General features: G+C 32.7%; 1 protein-coding gene across 1 annotated transcript; it reads left to right on the forward strand.

The window, feature by feature from the left end:
* Positions 1-1230: 1230 nt before the first annotated feature.
* Positions 1231-13940, forward strand: LOC138309178 (probable serine/threonine-protein kinase pats1). Its single transcript, XM_069250331.1, has 8 exons — positions 1231-1589; positions 2394-2609; positions 2868-3001; positions 7623-7963; positions 8654-9560; positions 9807-9843; positions 10286-10588; positions 11431-13940. The coding sequence occupies exons 1-8, from the start codon at positions 1538-1540 to the stop codon at positions 11772-11774; spliced, it is 2334 nt and encodes a 777-aa protein (XP_069106432.1). The 5' UTR covers positions 1231-1537; the 3' UTR covers positions 11775-13940.
* Positions 13941-21177: the final 7237 nt, after the last annotated feature.

Raw genomic sequence — 21177 nt, forward strand, 5'->3', positions numbered from 1 at the left:
TAACAAAGTATATTTTATATAGAGTAAATAAAGTAGAGGTATATTAAAATAGTTTAATATCTCCCACTTCTTAACTAAATATCGTCTGATATCTTTCAACATATTCTTCGGTGGGAGAAGCTTAGCATGTTTGAAGCGAAATTGTTTTATTAATTCCAGTTTTGGATTTTTAATTAATTATTATAATGGCTTCATAAAGATCATATCAGTCATTATGTTATTGATATGACAGAGATTACCAGATATCAATGTATATCAGCGTTCAATTTGAAAGTAACCGAAACTTGTAAACAAGATTTTGAAAACTCATGCGGATGAATTGATAAATGTCACCAACATATATATGAATCTCTCTTCCCACTAAATGTCGTTCAGGATACATTGTCGATTTAACATATATTTTTGTTAATGCAATGAAATCGTTACCTCAGTTTAATGTTTCAATATATTAACTTTAGATTCAGAACTTGTTTACTCCTTCTTCTGTCACGTGTAATTATACACATCTTCAAGGTCATGATTTCAACATTTTAATTAGTTTAAATAAAATGAATCGTTTTATTATTAGGATTATCGGTTACCATTACAGCACAAATCGACAATATACTTAATGATAATGTTAATCTTTACTTCGTTTTTTTTTTTTGCTTTTCTCTTGTTCTTTCCAAATTGGTTAAATCTGAAATCAAGGCGTTCATGCAAACTATGATTAATATACAACACATTTCATGACTTCTACAGTCGAATATGTATATCGCGGTAACCCATAATGGTTCTTGACCGCGTTGACTCAAAGTTCAAATATCAGATACTTACATCTTTTCTATACTTACTTCATATTAATGACATGCTCACTAGTCTGGAAGCGATCCATGATGGCGCTAAAGACACATCTAGGCTTTTATTCTCATCCAACATGGAAAACCCTGATACTGTTGACAACGCCTGCAAGAAAGGATGTAATATGCTACACTTAATCACTCGTTGATTGTGTACACACTATAAGTATTAGTATTTGCCAAAAAGTTATACTTCCGTCGCTAGTATTTGGATGTGAATTACGGGATAACGTTACTAAACTTTAATGTGATATCCATACATTTGAAACAGCATAGCAGTGTGTTATTAAGCTTCTTTAGTAAAACACAATATCCATGAGAATTTATAAAAGGTTGAAATATTACCGAATATATATAGTGCAAGTGTAGTTTGAAAGTGTGGTATGCCCTACTATTGAGATTAAAATTACTAAAATACATGCGGAATCATTGCAGGTTACATCGATGACTATTTGGCAAAGTTTAAAGGAAGACGGGAGAGGTTTCAACACCTCCGAGCTGTCTTTTGTGGCCGTGAAGGGGTCGGCAAGACAACTCTGTGTTGCCGTCTTCGAGATAAAGATGTCGAGTTAACGTCACGTAAACCAACAGAAGGAGCCGATTTATATCAGCATTGGTTTACAATAGACTTGGGATCAAAGACAAAGAAATGGAATCATGATGATGACAAAAAATTCAAAGAAGTATTGAGAACACGAATGGCCGCAATGATGACGAAACCGCCTGCAAGTGAAGTTAATCAGTCTGATGGTAATACTTATACTTTTTTATTTTTTATATTATCTGTAGATTGGGTATTTATCTGCATTGGAGTGATTTACTATTGTGTGAAGCTCGTTAGCTTATACTTCCACTTAATAACTACTGTATTCAATATGATATATGCGGCGATTTGTGTGATAGCCAAATTATAGGGAAATTTTTAATTGGCGCCACTGTAGGTGTTAATAGCAACACCTATAGAGAAAAATATGTCTGGACCATGAGAAGTGTCCATACATTTTTTTTCTGTCAACTTATGTTTCTTTTTTTCATAGTTTGGAAAACATTTAAATACATTGTTTTACACCGTACCTACATTTGTTGTACGTTTTTTGAAATAATACCTTATCAGCAGCGCGCAGTGACAATTTTCAGTAGTGGTGATTTGACTTGACGTTGATATAACATGATGTTTACGTTACACCGATGTCGAAACTGTTATTCTCGACGCATGTGACAGGAATACACAGATCGTTAGGTATAGTTGTCCTGTTTTCTTTTTCCTCGCACCTTTTACTATTTTTGAAAGAATATATACTCTTTGGCATTCCATTACACAATGAATCTCATGATATTAATTTCTCGAACAGTTGTTAACGTTTGGACGTGTATTTCTTCTATAGGATTCTACCTCGAACCCACTCAGCATGCATAATTTCAATGCATGATTCTGATGAAATGGGCAATACCGACGATGGAATCTACATAATGTTGATGTAGTGAAGCATATGAGACTATGAAATCGAATAAAAAAATGAATTGTATAGATAAATGCTCGTTTTCTTATTCCAGTGTTCTCGTCGAACATTACTCACGAAATGTTTATGGAATTAATCGAAGTTCAAAATGCTACACACACCGCTAGATCTGATATGGCTTTTGTGTCCCTTTGGGATATGGGTGGTCACTTGCAGTTCCAGACATCACACAATGTCTTCCTATCGTCACATGGCATATACTTACTAGTCTTCAAGTTACAAGAATTTCTGAAAGACAAACAGGAAACAGGTAAATAGAACAGATGCATGTTATCATATTAATTATGATAATAAATTATATTACAAATGGCGTGTTTTGCTATCTCTTCTTCATTTTAATATTTTATCCAATGTTTTAAGAGCGACCGTACTTCATCATTTGTTGACTTTAAACGTATCCAATGTATGCTACTTTTGGTATAATAGAAAATGAATAAGGATTATATGATATCAATGGTATAAAATTAAATTATATTGTAAGTTACTAAATTATATTTTCTGGGTAAAGATCGACTGAAGAAATGGATAAGGATGATTGGAACCTTCTCGGCAGTGGAGTATAATACAGGAAGAACGAAGGAACATTACCCCCCACTAATATTGGTAGGAACATTCCTTGACGAGTTAAAGGCACAATTCTCGGTAAGTAAACTTAGACGACGTGGAAGTTTCGAGCGTAGCTATACTTGATTATGCCTTATTTTTGTGCATAATTTAAGTGTATGTATATACAAAGAAAACATGTATATGTCTCCCAAAGTTATTAGGCCATCTCATATATTCCTGTTTTCGTTGTCACCACATATCGTTTATCTAAATAGTATGAACATTTTCCGTGTAAGTTATCCGGAGTATCAGAATATCCCATTATGTTCATGTTTTGTTAATTTATTATTTTCTTAAGTACACTCTCTCTTATTTTGCTCGTTTGAATGTTATTGAAAGTCGCCAAGGTTCCATGCATAATCTTTATATGGCTCATATTAATGTAGCACAAATTCGAAGAAAAATATCTTCTGTCAATAGAAGCTGAACTTGATAATCATAATATAATCATAATATAATATGCATAACTTAAACACACTTAAATCCTTTTATCAAAAGTGGCATACAGCTGCACTCATTTCACCACCATCAATACAGAAAAGATAGAGCTGGTCCACTAAAAATAGTATAATTATGAAAAGGACAGCTGATTTTAAAAGTGATGTTGTTGAGCTGCTACGGTCTGAAGTCTTACTTAATAATCATAAATGTCTACTAGGTTGTTTATATAGATAACCAAATAGTAATATTGGCTACTGAATCAAACTTGATCATGCTTTAAATAGAGCTTCTGATACTGCTATGACTATTATACTGATGGTGATATTGATGTTGATATGTCGCCACTGAATGGCCATTTATCTAGACTTTGCATTAAACATAATTTGTTTTATAGTTTTATAAGTGAGCCTACGCGACTAACACCCGATGATGCTACATCATTTCAATATATCTTATATTTTCTAATACCATAAATTGGGATATTTTTGCAAAGGGCAAATTTGGCTTTTTTTGTATCGAAAGAGGGTGGTTCCGGTGCATTTAATTTGCCGTTTCCCCTTAACGAAATATAAAAAAAATCCTTACGGTTTACATTGCCTATACACTTAAATCCCGCAGCAATCAAAAACCGATAAAGTCTTGATGCCATATTGACAACCTAAATATTATGTATGAATTAGGTACAGAATATTTCATCATTTGAAGTTGTTTTACCTAAATATTATATAATATATATTAAGTACAAAATGTCTTGATAGAGGTTATATGCTGAATCTGCTGTCGGCCACATAAGACATAAACATGTATATATTGTAAACATATCAAATATCACAGAAACACAATTCCGGCCTCGAACTCACGATGTACGGCACCCAATCGCCTAGCCAAACATAGCTGCGCCTTCTACCACTGCGCCACATCCACATCCACATCCTATGCTTTGTTAAATTGTGTTTCTTTGATATTTAGAAAACATATTAATTACATTTGGCTATCCTATTAATATAAAATCGCTAAATCAAATATTCCTCGAATATATACGTCAACGTCGAATATGTTGAACCATGAATCCGCAGTCGGTAATTGATTTATAATTCAAATCTCTAATTTCACAGGAGGTTTAAAGTTTATCATTTCGTTTTGAATTTCTTTTCCGCGGGTAGCATTGAAATCATTATTAAAACAATTGTTTAATCTTCTAGTGACTTTGAACTTGGAATGCCGAAGAAGGGATATCATTTTGGACCGTTTTACGGCCACGCAGTGATAAGCAAAATATTTTGCACGAAGACACAATAGGGTCAGCTGCATATTGTATGCAATTCAGAAAATCCGATATTTCTGGGCTCATAGTAATTTCAGAGGTCAAATTTTCATTGTTTAAGTCCAAATTAATTTAATATTATAATAGAGATTGTTTTCTTTTATTGTATTTTTTGCCTGAAAATCTTTGTAAAGGTTTGTGAAGTTAAGTTTAGAAAATTGATGAAACTTCAAATAATAGGTCACAGTGACCTAAATAAGTGTTTGTTCTATCTTAGCATTCAAAAACTTTAATATTTTTGCTGAAAATTAAGACCTTTCAATGATTTTGCAGCATGACATGGGCTGTGTTGTGGATCTTGACATGGCCTGCATAAAATTATTATATCCTAAGGTCATATTGGTTGTGTCACGTGCATCAATTAGGTCATATTCAATTAATGGTATCGTCTATACACTAAGCATACTTTTTTGTTATGTTTTAAAGCAGGTTTTTAAATTATTTATGCTTGTTATATGAATTTATTGCCAGCAAAGCCTTCACTGAAGGTGGGATTTTAGAATTTGCCTGCTGCCCCATTGCATGATCGGAAAAGTGATTTCGAAGATTTCTAGCACTTGATTTGTATTTTGTCACGATCTACTTCAGATAACTACATCCTAGGGTCACATTTGCTGTCTCGCGTGCATAAATTAGGTCACATTCAATGAATGGTATCGTCTGTCAACTAAGAATATTATCTTCTTGATTTTCATCTTCAAAGCAAGTGTTTAAGTTATTCAAATATGTTTTAATAGAAAATAATAAGAAACATCTAAATTGCAATATTTATGATTTACCTCCTGCTTCATTGCATGATCGGAAAAGGCGACTAAATCTGGATTTCAATTCTAGTTGCTACCCAGATAAAAATATATTGGGTTTCTGACTCAATCATCACATAGAGAAGGATTCATTCTCAGGAAGAAGACTTTCCTATCACTACAAACCAGTTATTTTCAAGATAACACCCTCTTATGGTGAATGGTAGATGTTAAATATATTGTTTTCTAAAGCCACTAGATAGAGATCTAATATTTAGTCGCCTTTTACGATCATGCAATGGGCCAGCATGGCACAATTCTAACATTATATTTGCATTATAGGTGTTTCTTGAGATTCTTTCATAAAACAAACTTAACGAGCTTAAACATTAAAAACTTTTAAGTTACATAGTTGACAGATTATACCTTTCATTGAATATGACCTTATTCCTCCCCATCTCCCACCTTATGTGACCCTAAGATGCAATCATCTTCAGCAGATCATGACAAAATCCTAATAAAGCTCTACATCACTCTATAAAATGGTTGAAAAATTAAAGCATTTTCATCTAAGAAACTACAAAATTAAGATTCCAAATTTAGTCGCCTTTAACGATAATGTATAATATCATACCTTTAGTGAAATAATTTCATAAAACAAACATAATTATTTTTATAAACCTGCTTTAAACATGGGAGAACAGAGGATGCTTAGTTACCAGATGATACGATTAATTGAATATGACCTGATATATACACGTGACCTAGCCAATGTGACCGTAGGATTTAATCATCTTAAGCAGGTCAAGTCAAGATCCACATGCAGTCTTAAACATCAATCTTTGCAAACTATAAAATCGTTGAAAAAATCAGCAGATATGAAAGTTTTTAGTGGTAATATGGGACAAATACTTAACTAGGTCACATTGACCTTCTTTTTGAATTATTCATCAGTTTTCTGAACTAAACTTCACCGACCAAATATTTACATCCAAAAGTTTAAATAAAAAAATATATTTTCTTTTCTTATATTTAGTTAATTGGTACTTCAACACTTTTTGATATTTGACCCCTAAAATTACCGTGAGCTCAGAAAAAAATCGAATATTATGAATAGCATATGCAGCTGACCCTAATGAATCTTCATGTAAAATACAATGCAGTTTGCTTATCTCTGAGTGGCCGTAAAACGGTCCAAAGTGATACCCCTCCTTTCTGATCCGTTTTAATCATCAATATCTATAACGAAATCATCAAATTAATCTAGATCTATAACATTATATATCATACACATAGATTTTCTGCATGTGATGCTAGCAGGAGAAACGTTATTCAAATCCCTTAAAATCTCTAAATGTTTCGAGAAAAAAATACAGTATATATGTTTATATAGCACGAAATTACTATCTAAATTCAGAATTTCTAATCCACTGTCGGTAGCAGATACGTTGTTCCCCAACTTAATACTGGCTGTTTATTAGGGATTTAATTATCTCAAAAACACAATATGGCAGCATAATTGTAAACCACATCCTGAATACATCTATGCTCTTTTACGAACAAAGAAATGAAATATATGTAGATGTTAGATAGCTTTTATTTTAAACAAAATATTTGTTTATTTTGAAGACACGCGTATGATATTGAGATATTCACGTAACCTCAATTCATATATATTGAATATAGCATTGTGTTTATGCAAATGATATGTGTATTATGTCCATTGGCGTCGTGTTTGTTTTTTTTACCGGAAACAACTCAGTTTGATCTGTTTTGAAAGGGACATGAATGAATGTCGACTACGAAGAAGGAATTTCGTGAAGGCCCACTACCTTACTGGCTTTTAATGATGAAAATGTTTTTTTTTAAATAACTTTCCTTTTTTTACAGTTCCACCACGAGAACATTACATACTCTGTTGATGTCTCACCAAGAATTTCAATCCATAAATATTTTTACAATTTTATCTTCTATAAAGAAAGAGCCCAATGAAAATAGATGATTGCACATATTTTCTTCTTCTTTAAAAAAAAATTAATTTAGCTTTAATAAACACGAATTTCTCTTATATACCTGGGTTAACAACTACTGACATTAACCTATGCTGTTTGACATTCTGTAACAGATAACTTTTTGTGATTTTGTTTAGGGGGACTACAAAAGTCGGATAGACGACATAAAGTCAAGCATAATAAAGTTCCCGGAGCTGTCGTCTCACAAACATGTCCGGTTCTGTACAATAGACAACACTTTAGACCCTAAACAAGGTTATGAGAACCTGGAGAAGCTGCGTGGACAGATAACCGACCTGGCAGAACACCAAGACCAGTGGGGCAGGGAACTTCCTTACAAATGGCTTCATCTGGAATTAGAGATAATGATGCAGAGAGAAAACGGAACCAAGATACTGACGTTAAATGACGTGCTGCAAATCAATGAAAAGTCTGCTGCACCATTTGATCATGAGGAAGAAATCAAAATGGCCCTGGAGTGAGTATCATGAAAGCTACGCATTATCATCAAATGCGATCATATATAATAATAAAACTATAACACTAGTGTTTTGTCAGCATCAGGACCTTGTTCAACATTCAAATCTAATATTATCGAGTAATCAACGTGTTTGTAGAAGTAGTGGTTATCTCATTCGATGTTATATCATTGACGTTTACTTAGTAATATAGAAATATGTCATTCATAATAGAATATACATACTGCATTTAACATGCTTTAAGAACAAGTGCAGTGATATTTAAGTCAACATTAAAACATTTACTGCATATTAATACTTTAATCATATCTCCAAGACTTTGCAATTTAAAAGTATTTGATTCGATATCTTTAGCAACCGTCTGTTAATAGTTCAAGTAATTCCTGGAGGTGTCTCCCATTCCCTAAATAAATTGCATATAGTCATTGGAACAATGTTCGTTTAAGAATTGGAAGTTCGAAACACTATATGATATAATCAAGATCTAGAAACAAAAATTAAAATATCGACATGTTACCTGATAGGGAAATATTAAAACGACAAAAATGTAAAAGAAAAAATTTATTACTTTAATAGTGACCGTCACGACACATTTTGAGTATGATAGAGGATGATGTTATATTATAGAGATATCATCATGTTGATGGTAATGCTGTAGATATTCGAGAATCTTATGATCTTTTTTCTAGATATCTACACTGTACGAGGTCGGTGATCTATTTTAGGGAGATTGACTGCATAGTCAATGATCCACAGTTCCTTGTGGATTTTTTCTCTGTGCTGATAACAGAGGATGATTTTTTTCTGAAGCAAGACGATATGATCCTGGCCCGCGATCTAGAACAATATAAGACTAAAGGCGAGCTGACTCCAGAGTTGATCAATGGCATTCTCAACCAAAGACAAAACAACGATTTCCTGAGTCACGCAGACAATCTGCTTGCATTGATGGAGAAGTTTGGCCTTATTGTGAAAATGCAGATAACTGACAACACTACGGGTGATGTCCGCTTCAGTAAGACGTATACCGTCCCAAGCAAACTTGGAGAGCTCCAAGATCTCAAGGATATCACCTTCTCTCTGAAACAACTTGCTGTCTCAAAAACTATGTGTTTGATATTCGATGACTTGGTACCAGAAGAGTTGTTTAACAGAGTCTTTGCTGTGATCTTGCGGACTTTTAAAATATCAGCACTACCCGGAACAGCTGCACAAGATACAATCTTCCTTTTCAGGGGATTTGGATGTTTCGAGATCAACAATCTTTGCAGCATGATACTGTCCATGCACTGGGAACGATCAACCATAGCGGTCACTGTGTTCAGTCCTTCACAACCAAAACTTCCCCCAGGATCGGGACGTCTGGCTAGAGAAGCTCTGGAACGGATATTACAGGAGACGTTGGCAATGAGCTGTCAGCAGCATTATGAATATTCGTACAAGATGCACTGCGACTTTTACCTGAATCCATACGACACCCCAATAGATATGTACAGCGTGATGTACGCCCAGGGAGGAATGCCCTGTAAAGGCGACGACTGCCGAGGGAAACACAGATTGACAGTATCGGATCTACTGGTCTGGGGTATTACAGAGGTATAAAAATTATGTAAATAATTAAAATGTGTAATGCTCGTTTACCGGGAAGAATATGCCTAACATCAGTATGATTGTACTTGGATGCTAAGAACATTTATCGGTAACTAAATCATATGAGTTTTCTATAAGAAAAAAAAGCAAATGGTAAAGACATTGTAAATACTACAAACCAAAACATCTTAATGAATAATAAACGTTATTGAATCACTGTTTTAAGTTATATTGTTTTCATGTATTTTACAGACTGGTACAGTACCCAAAAGACACGGATACAATAACAGTACGTAAATGTCACACAACCATTTAATAACTACAGAACGTTTTTAGTGAAATATTTATTTTCAAATTCGCATGTAATTTAAAAAATAATAATAATAATTTTGTATTATTCCTCAGGTATCATAAATTATTATCATTTATACCCCAGTTTGATACAATGATTAAGTCTGTATTTTGTTATATCGTTACTCTTAATACAAGAGTAGCCTGGTGGCCGAGTGGTTAAGATGTCCGACATATTACCACAAGCCCTCCACCTCTGGATGCGGGTTCGAATCCTATGTGGGCAGTTGCCAGGTACTGACCGCTGGCCGGTGGTTTTTCTCCGGGTACTCCGCTTTCCTCCACCAACAAACCTGGCACGTCCTTACATGACCCTGGCTGTTAATAGGACGTAAAACTAAACAAACCAAAAATTAATACAATTGTATACTTCGTTTTAGTGGACATCTTCCTAGACAGGAGGCCAACCCCGAAGGAACTAGGTCGACTGTCGTTTGACGTAGTGGCATCTAGCCTTGAACGGTTCTTTATTCAGCTAGGGCTGTCATCAGCAGAGATTTCAAACATCAGGGAAGAAGCCAAAACCCAAGGGGTTGAAACAAAGACTACGAAGATGTTCCTTAGATGGACATGCCACTATCCTAATCTCACATTTCGTTACATCCAAGATGCGATGAAGGAAGCCGATATGGCTTGGGATGAACTGGGCAGTTCTATAGAGCGTTCGCAAGGCATCACGCTAGGTAAATGTAAAGAGACCGCAGAACCAAATGATTTCCCTATATACGATATGTTAACGTTTGTCACTGTCCAGGTTAGTTTTCAAGTCTGGTCACCTGTTACTAATTTTGAAGAATGGCATCTCGCATACCTGTGAATAAAAATAAATTAAGATCTACCATCTTGCTAAACTTGTATGTGGGGGTGCCATCTTATGTTGAATTCCGCACCAAAATTTGACCAAAATATTCATGAAATTCCAATATTCATTACTTCCCCCTGTCAGAAACATGCTTGACAGAATTTTAAAATGTCTTTACATATTTTACATCTACATGTATTACCCAACCCACACATTAAACATTTGAAACTGATGCACCCTGAATACCCAATCAACAGGCTCCGAAACATTCACCTCTCTATGAAATCTTGTGCCAAATAGGGGATTTCCAGGACTCTATTTTTGGTTTGATTCTGCGGTCACTATACATACTACAGGGCTTAATGCAAGTGTTATGTTACAATCATTCCTTTTCCGTCGTGTTGTAACTGATATTAATTTCATTTCAATTTTAATTTCTGATTACCAAACGGATCAGGTAAATGATTGTCTTACGAGTAATTAAATGATACAATGGTGCAATACATCATATAAAGTATAGTTTCGTAAACTGAAATATCATCGTATTACATCAATACGTAGACTATAGACTAAATAATCAATACAAACTTAAAGGCACAAACACCATTAAACACTGGTATATGTTCATGTCAGATTCACAGTACTCTGAGGTTTTTGTGATAATTAAATTTCGGTCATTACAATTTGTTTTTTTATTAGGAATTGATATTTCGTCTATTTCAGATGGCATGGAATCAACTGACGAGCTCAACAGGCCACTGGGCGTCGGCGAAACCAAAGGTGTTTTAAGAAATATTGGAAAGAATTACTTCATCTTGTTTCTGGAGCTAGGGCTTTCCGCCTCCGCCATAGAGAGATGTGAAGTAAATCACCCAGATATCGAGAAAAGGTTGGAAGCTCTCCTCATGCTCTGGATCAATACTTTCAAGGAACAAGCCACAATTATAAAGATCCTGAAGGCAATGAAAATGTGCGGGATGGACTGGACCTCTACGGCCAGGTTATGTTGTAACACAACTGCCACCAGTGTACTAGATACATTTAAATGGCTATGCAACATTTTGTAGCACATTATAAGTGGTGAAACAAATCCTATGTTGCAAGACGATTTTTGTTTGTGTGATGTCGACGATTTCCATTATTACAATGGGCTCCATTTTTCTGATTTACTCCTGATTTATTAACTTATTTAAAACCTTCAATATGTTTTTTTTTTCATATTTATATAAGCAGTAACGTCTATATAATTAGTACTGGTTCAGTGCTTTTATTTAGCGGCTGCGGACCCCTTTTGTAAACTGTTCCTTTTCACACGCAGGAGCTATTCTTAAAATGAAGTTGATAATACTTCTTCCTAACCAATGACTAATAGAAACAAAATTGTCTTGTTTATCAATAGTATGGTAACAGCGTCTTCCAGTCATAAGTTTCCCACGATTTGTTTTTACACTTATCACAACAATCCTCTATAGAGTGTAGTTTTGTATGTGTAAATCCGATAGCATTTTCAATTTTTCTGTGCATATAAATCAAATATTCCAATATACATGTATATGAATAAAATAACTGTTATAATATGCATGCATTTCTGTTCTATATTCCAATATACATATATATGAACAGAAATCAGCCGTTATAATATGCATGCATTTCTGTTCTTTTTGATAAATAGGATTTCTTTCTCTTCAAAATTATATTTTGTTGTTAAACAATTTTTTAGATACCTTAAAAATCCTCACCATATAATAAAAACAATAAACAGTTGAATAGATATTGCTGCAGAAAAAAAAGCAATAATAAGTTAAAGATGCCCCACCGCTGACAAATGGTATTTTTCCTCTATCAAAAATTTGAGCAGACGAATTAGTATTTTTCTTCAGTTACGAAAATTGCTTACTTTACTCCATTACCACCATTGAAAAATTTGAGCTAATTTTACTTCAAGATACAATTATTTAAAATACTTTATTGTACCCCGAAAAATATCAGTGGCACTATGTCATATATGGAATGAAGTTGAATGTTCGTGATTGTATTCTCTATTTCAAACGTTTTGATTAAATTGAATTCTATTTTACAAAATTTTACAATATTTGATATCATAGTCAGTTTGACACAGTAAAACGCGTTCGCATTCAGCAGGGAGCCCTTGGCTCGGATTTTGCGAAGTATTGGGCTGCAGTGTGGTGCATACAAGATGAGGGTAATAGCCATTTTATGGTGCGGTGCTTTTCTGCATTGAATGTTTCAGAAAGAGATATGAAGACTGCGATCGTCTGTGTCAACCACCGACCTCTCTTTGTATAATATGTTGATTATTTAAACATGTATTTACACGTTTTAATAACGTCCTAACCAGCAGTTCGTAACCTTTCATTTCTAACAGAAATTACCTCAATTGGTCCTATTGATACTTTCTGTTGAATATATCTATCATTGTACTTAGAACAAAGGTGTATTTTGACATTTTATTCATTTAATAATGGACTAGAGTTATTTACAAATTGATTCTGTATTTTCCAGCAATTATATTTGATATAGACATGTAGGTACAGATACATTTCTGCATGCTTAAACAACATTGTAGATTTTATCTCAAAGCTAGTTTTGATATGTTATCCAATCATCGTTTGGATTAATATTTGCGGTCATATGTATATATCATGATTATTTTTACGGGAGAAGACGGATTATAAGTTTACAACGTGTGTCTAATCCCATTTGTGTATATAAAATGTAAATAAAATATGTTAAAATCAGATATAATGACGTACTGATTGCGCATATACCAAAGGCAAAATAAATCATTTTATATTATTTTTTTTGTTTTATATTAGAAATAGTATACATTGCACATAATTAAACACCAATTGTTGTTCAAAAGTATCGTTTATGCTCTGTCGACGGTGGAGCATCTTTAAATATACACGTCCCTCTGGTGATTATATTTTATAAAATAGTGGCAGCCTCATTTTACCCTTAGATTTAAACAATCGTCTGTCAACGTTTTCAGAAACCCATTTTAGTTCTAGATTAAAATTCAGTTGCTCCGTTTCTTAACATCCAATGGATGATGTTTAATAAAATATATATAAACAAGAAATAATTACGATGAGCTATGTATCGGTCATCAGTTACGACAAATATAATGTATCTATTATTTAAGAGACAACGCAGTTTCTTTAAAATCATTTTGGGATTTGTTTTTTGGTAATTATGGGATAAAAAAATTATCCAGTGTAATATAACACAAGTGTAAGTATAAAAGTAGTAAACTTTAATTTGTTGCAAAAATAACAAGAATAAACTTTCAATATTTGCTTACATTCGGACAATATGAAACATCAATCAAGCCAAGCGTAATAGAAAGTACTATGGCTAGCTCTATTTCAATGCTTTTAATCAAAACTGTATTGTTAAATATACATCTTTATGTCTTAATTATTCTGCTTTCGTTCTTTTATTCTATAACTTAGATATCAATTTATCCATTACTGAGTCATACTACGATGTCAGATATACGTACGACACACGTTCAATAACCCAAGTGTAAATCGTGGGTATTAATGACGTCATAATCATAGCATGACGTGGTACGATTTCCCTTGTAGACGGAAACGTATAAAACAAGAATTAGAAGTGTATCTATATAATTTGTATTCCCATAATGACTATAGGTAGGTGATAAAGAGCATGTAACAGCCGAGGTTACACTACTATGAAATTATCAAAATAGTTACAGAATTCGCTATGCCAGTCCATTAACCGTTCGTGGCATATCAAATTATCGAACTTGCGTAATTAATTCCATATTAAATATCAACATATGTAGGATCTTATATATATATATATATATATATATATCAAATAAATATATATTAAATCAAATTAGTGCTTTACTAATATTTTTACCATAACATGACACCATTAAATCAATAGAGTAATTTACTTCTAAAACAAAATCAAACAATAAATTTAGGTTTATCTATCATTCCTACTGGTGTAATACTGGTTTATCTATCATACCTACGGGTGTAATACTGGTTTATCCGATGTAATACACTCATGTCGCCTGAGGCTGTATTGTCTAGATATATCCATTATAATGGTGTGATGTCACTTTGTAAACAGAAGTATTATTTTCTCGTGCATTTTAACGTAATATTCAGAGACTATGCTAGTTTTGATATACGGAATGCATTCAAAGAAATTGGCGTGAAGATATCACGTAATTGTAATGTATATATAACTGATTTTCCATTGTAGGTTTCGTCGAACTTATTTCTCAAAATGACTATATATCGTACTTGTAAAATAGTTTTAAAACGTCGAAGTATGAGGGACAAATACTCCTTCATATGTGGTTATGACGATGAGGATATTCTAACCTCGAGATCACATGCGATCATAAAGTCAACATTTTTATTATGAAACTACAATGTATACTGATTTTAACATACGCCAGCTGAGACAATGACAATTTTCTTTCGAAGTGTACATTTGATTGTAAAAAATTGTTTGAATGAATGGTATCATCATGGCATTTTTATGATTTTTTTTTCAGAAATTATTTTTGTAAGCATGCACAATCAGTTTTATCATTGATATTTAATTTAGTGAAAAGCCCTAATTATGTAACCATACTATATATGGTTTTTGCCATAACGAATTTTGATCATTTGTTGTAAAAGCACATTTTTATCATAATTTGATACAGATAATTTACTGAAAGTGTGTTGGAGTGATTCTGAGTTCCCATTTATTCTATTAACATATATATTGCAAAAATAATTTGCTCACCTAGGAAATAGATTGTATTTTTTATCAAATGAAATATTGAATTAATTATAACTATTAATTGATTTAAATTGTTGCTGTGCTAATTTGTTGCTATTCGATAACAAGTGTTAACACAATACATCTTCAAATAATTTATCAAAATGCTAAACATTTTTGTGACATTAATCTTATTTTTCATAAGGTTTTACCTTAAGAAGAAACATGGATAGTTTCGAATGTTAAGTTCCGAAATGTGGCATACCTTTGTCAAATCAACTTATAAATACATAGCGTTATTACACTTATATATCTTATATTGGTATATTGTTTTGATATTAATAATCTGAAGGCATACTGTTTATCAAGGTAAACAATATGCATATTGTATCTTGAAAAGCCTGTCTGATAGAAGTATTTATTAGTTGGAAAACATTTAGGATACATTCAAACTTTTGCGTCGTATATTTAATTGAAAATGTTTAATGATTGAAATATTTACCGTTACTCTGTCGAATTCGAATTAACGAAGTTTTGTTGTACAATATTGTATATAACGTTTCTCCTTTATCACCTATATCAATCAGGCTAACGGCCCTTCTCTGCTATTAAATAATCGGCTGTGTACCAGAGGTACCTTTAGTAAAGTATTTATATCTTCCTATCAACATATCAAACATTCCTTTCCTTTACTGATTTTATTCTAATTTTTTCATGATTGTCAGAAATATTGCATCAACACATAAATTTTGCTTACTTTCACCAATGTATATGTAGTTGCATAAGAAAAAGATGTAAGAATCTGAATTGAAATCTTAGGGTGACGAAAAATATATTAGACAGACCATTCATACATGGCCATATTTAACTTATTTTAAGGTATTAAGGGATGTTAAGTCATGTTTTTTATCATTTAAAATTGAAAATTGAAAAAAAAATGTGCGAGAAATTGGAAAGAACAAGCTGTCTTTAGTAAACCCTATATAACATACTTGTTTTCAAATTATTACAGATATTTCAATACAATGCTTTCAATATCAACTACAACATCATATACGCCCTTTGATTAATTAATACCTGTTACATCAGTACTACAGAAATTGACACCACAGAACAAATGTTTCGGTATTGTCGAAAACCATTTCGAATATGGCAATGTAAGCAAAGAAAAATGTATGAAAACACTGATATTATTGCGGAAGTTTAAATAGAAACAATACACTTTGGTGAGCTGACATTTTGCTCTCACTTGTAATATTCTTGATATGAATTATCTGTGTCGAGAAAAAAAAATATAGCTATGGAAAATTTTAATGAGCGTTTGTATACAAAGTATGACGTTGAAAAAACCTGTAGATTAAAAATGCATATATTGATAGATTAGATCCAATATGGATGGATCGGAAATATATTTTGAGTAGTTATTGAAAGATGCCAACTATAAATCAACTGTTTGTATAATATGCTGTATAATATATATTCATATACTGCATTTTGTTGTAAATGCATTTCGATGGAAATTATTAATTGTGATGAAAATACTATCTTAATTATTACAAATTGTGTGTAATCATGGTTGTAAGATTTTATCAATAAACATATGCTTAATATAAACTCCAAACTTGCTATGTTATCTATAAGTTTTGGTGCTATGTCAAGCATTTGCGCTTATGACGCTTAAGTCATACCTGCAAATAGAATACTGCTGTGTCGACATGAAGTCAAAATATATCCCAGTTTTTCTACCAAGTCCCATTATGCTTTCACAAAACCTTGCTAAGATCTACATTAACATCCATTATGAAATGTACTTCATTTTGTTTCTTTATCTGATGAGGATAATTACGTTAATAATGTATTAGTAATGATTTTTTTTAAATATATAGAACGGGTTGATTCCCCCACATAGAAATACCTTGTGTACACGTATATGTTCGACACCCGGATGGTAAACAAAACAAGCATGGCCATGAGCGAGGGTAGTTTTTAGTAAACAGTGAGCAATACAACTGCTATAACATTTGACACTCGTTTCTTCAACATATATAGACTGTGACTCCTCAAATGTTTATTATGCTTCATTTACAGCTAATACTTTAACGTATAATGATAATAAAATGGTGTGTGTTAATAGTGAGATGCATACATTGGGCAGCAAAGTGGAGTATATTATCGTACATGTATAATAATATTAACTATATGTAAATCACTTGAATTAAGTCCGGTATCAGTTAGCTGTCTTTTCTACAGCTGAAAACTTGCTTACACATTCGTAGCTTGTATTCCTATACATAATCTTCTCATTTAAAAAATACGATATATCCATGATACTCGTATACATGTACAAAAAGTACTGATATACATCCATATAAATATAATATAATATAAGATCTTTATTTATGTATTACCAAATATATACGGTATTTTGGATATTATGTTATACTACTGCATATTAATAGGTAAATAACAGTAGCATTAAATGTCTGACAATTTTAACTTAGTTTCGTTAAATAAGATCAGCTTGTACAATTGTAATTGAGAGTTTAACAGATGTTGTTGAAAGACCTCATACCGTCAAGTGGTGAACATGTTATTATTTGGCAAATGAAGGGAAACAACTCGTGTGTAATTGCGACGCCTTAAAGTAATACTAATGTCAAAATGATATCAGTTTACTCACGAAATATCTTATATGACTATTTAAACCAATGAATACCTAAGTTTGTCACTTCTTTTGTAGAACGCCTTAACGTTCTATCATTCACACTACATATATAAACACGAACGTTACGAAACACACATGACGAATGGTAATTCAACATATTAACAAGATAAAAACCAAACTTCACCTTGAATGTTCAACCATTTTTTTTTTACCGTGAAATTGTCTTCCGTTACGTTTCCTCTGGTTTTGCAGCTTAGATGTTTTCGTGTTGATTCTCGAAGTAGTCGAAATATTATCTACACTCGTAATTTCCACATACGATTCCACAGTGTAGTAATATGTAACGAAGGTATATGACCGTATACAGACATAGTAATGAACTGGTAAAATGTCGGAATTGACTGGTCTAATGACTTTCACCTCTATTCTGAAAATACATGTCTTTACCTATTCGACAGTTATATATCCGTTTTCTCTAATTTTTTATAACATAATTTTGGTAATTTCTTTATTTTTACTAATTACATTGCTATAACTATGATTTAATTCAATTTGCAGATATTGTACATTTGACTTGAAGGTGTGGTGTTTTTTTCCTAGTTAAAGTCCCATAATGTTTTCATAAAACGTTACTAATATCTACATTAGCATCCCTTATGAAACTTGTTTAATTCGATTTCTTTTTTAATAAGGCTAATTAAGTTAATAATCATAAATAAAGACTTAATAAAATAGAACGGGTTGATCCAAAACATAACAATACCTCGTGTATACGTATATGTTGATAGCCGGATGGTATACAAAACAAGCATGGCCAAGAGCGAGGGTACTGTACATGTATTTTCGAGTAAACGGTGAATAATGCAACTGTTCTAACGTTTGACACTCATTTTTTCCACATATATCGACTGTGGCTCCTCAAATGTTTAGTATGCTTCATTTACAGCTAATACTAAACGTATAATGATCAATGATGAATTAGTGAGATGCATACATGGGGCACCAAAGTGGGGTATTTTATCGTACATGTATAACCATGATTACTACATGTAAAAAAATGAATAAAGTACGTTATCAGTTTGTTTTCTCCAGCTGAAATTCCTATTCCTATACACAATAGATCAACACATTTAAAAAATACGATATATACATGATATACATGAACAAAAATATAACTGCAGTAGCATACATTTATTTATTAATTACCAGGTATATACAGTATTTATTTTTGCCATAAGATGAACACTTTTAAAATATACAATATGCATTTGTATAGGATGCGAAGTTAAGTAAAATATTAGAGATTCGTATTAATGATAAATACTGACGTCATTGTCAATAGCATACTTGTCAATACAAGATATAAATGTATACAAATAATGTAGGAACTGCAGCTAGGAATTTACATAAATAAGTAACCATGCAGTGCTCCAATATGATATTAAACATACTCAGTTTATTAATAAGGCACAAGTGAAAATGTTTAATGATTTAAGATGTTAGCATCTATACATTGTACAATACAAACCAGTAAAACGACTATAATTTTGCCAACATTTTTTATGGATGGACTGTTCATAATTGCAACATGCGCAACCCAAATACATACAAAAATGGAGAATTAAGGGTGACCTAGAATTAATAATTAGTTTAATATTGATAATGTATTTTTAAACAGTCGCTATACGTTATTTGAATTGTACCTGATGCATGTACAAAAAAGTACGTACACAGGGACTTGACACATAATTAAGTATATGTTGTTGGCTGGGTATTCGTGCTAAGTCCCTGTGTATACAATGTACATGATACAGGCTGATTGGCTAACATCACCGCTCTTGCTAGGCATGTATACATCTATATGATATATAAAATACAATGAAATCATAATATTCAGCTGTACTTAAATATTGTTCGACTTTCCGCGCAAACTACTTGACGTGTTTGTGTTTACTTTTATTTGTTTACAAGTTTTTGTCGAGTCACCCCGTGGGAGGCCTCTTCAGCCAACGCTATACAAACATGTGTTCGGTTTCTATGTATATTTTCAATAAAGCGTGAGAGATCGAGCTTCTTTGGAAAAATGGTCGCTAAATCGTCGTAGTTATCAGAGTTTGACTCGTTCTTACCCTTGTTCCAACAAGCCCATTGGTATTATTTTGCATATATTCTGTGAGTTTAATAGACTAATTTCGGAATCTGTCATGAACGTTCGGTATTTTTATAAGCGGATTTTTTCATAAACAATATATGCTCTATTATTCAGCAAAATTTGTTACTTGATGATGATATTTTCCCCACAAAATATAATGGGACTTTAATATGTGGTAATAACATTTGTTTTATGTTCTTTTATATAATATAACGATGAGTTAATTTGATATCTTTTTCAATGAGTATATATGAAAAGAGCGCCAACGAATTCGTTTCATCAGTAAGGACGGTTATGTTATTTTACTGTTTTGACTTTGATTATGAACAGACATTACTTTTAGAAATAACCCTATCCTCAATGGGACCACAATCATAAATCTTTTGAAAAGAATACTTTGATAAACATAATATAGTATCCATTAAAAGTTTTTTTTGTTTTTGTTTATTTCTTCTCAGATAAAAAAATAAAAACCTTCTCCAAAACCCCCCTCAGTCTGGAGTACGACACTTAAAAAGTTGACTGCAGGTCGGCTTCATTGCTGACAAGCTGAAGAATAACCTGTTTGGTCTTACACCAATATTCCTAATAACTACAGAAGTGTTAAAACACAACAGTGTATTTAGACAAACAAATGTTCTCTTCAATATTTTTTTTTTTGTTTGTTTATTTTTACGTCCTATTAACAGCCAGGGTCATGTAAGGACGTGCCAGGTTTGTTGTGGAGGAAAGCCGGAGTACCCGAAGAAAAACCACCGACCAGCGGTCAGTACCTGGCAACTGCCCCACATGGGATTCGAACCCGCTTCCCAGAGGTGGAGGGCTTGTGGTAATATGTCGGGACATCTTAACCACTCGGCCACTGCGGCCCCAACAT

The sequence above is a fragment of the Argopecten irradians genome, chromosome 15 (genome assembly GCF_041381155.1).
Source record: "Argopecten irradians isolate NY chromosome 15, Ai_NY, whole genome shotgun sequence".
NCBI lineage: Eukaryota > Metazoa > Mollusca > Bivalvia > Pectinida > Pectinidae > Argopecten > Argopecten irradians.

Bases quoted from the DNA above. Each gene is read 5' to 3' on its own strand.
- LOC138309178 (XM_069250331.1), top strand. From the start codon at position 1,538: ATGGCCGCAATGATGACGAAACCGCCTGCAAGTGAAGTTAATCAGTCT. The intron at 1,590-2,393 runs GTAATACTTATA...TTCTTATTCCAG, and splicing joins TGAAGTTAATCAGTCTGATG to TGTTCTCGTCGAACATTACT. The intron at 7,964-8,653 runs GTGAGTATCATG...TCTTTTTTCTAG, and splicing joins GAAATCAAAATGGCCCTGGA to ATATCTACACTGTACGAGGT.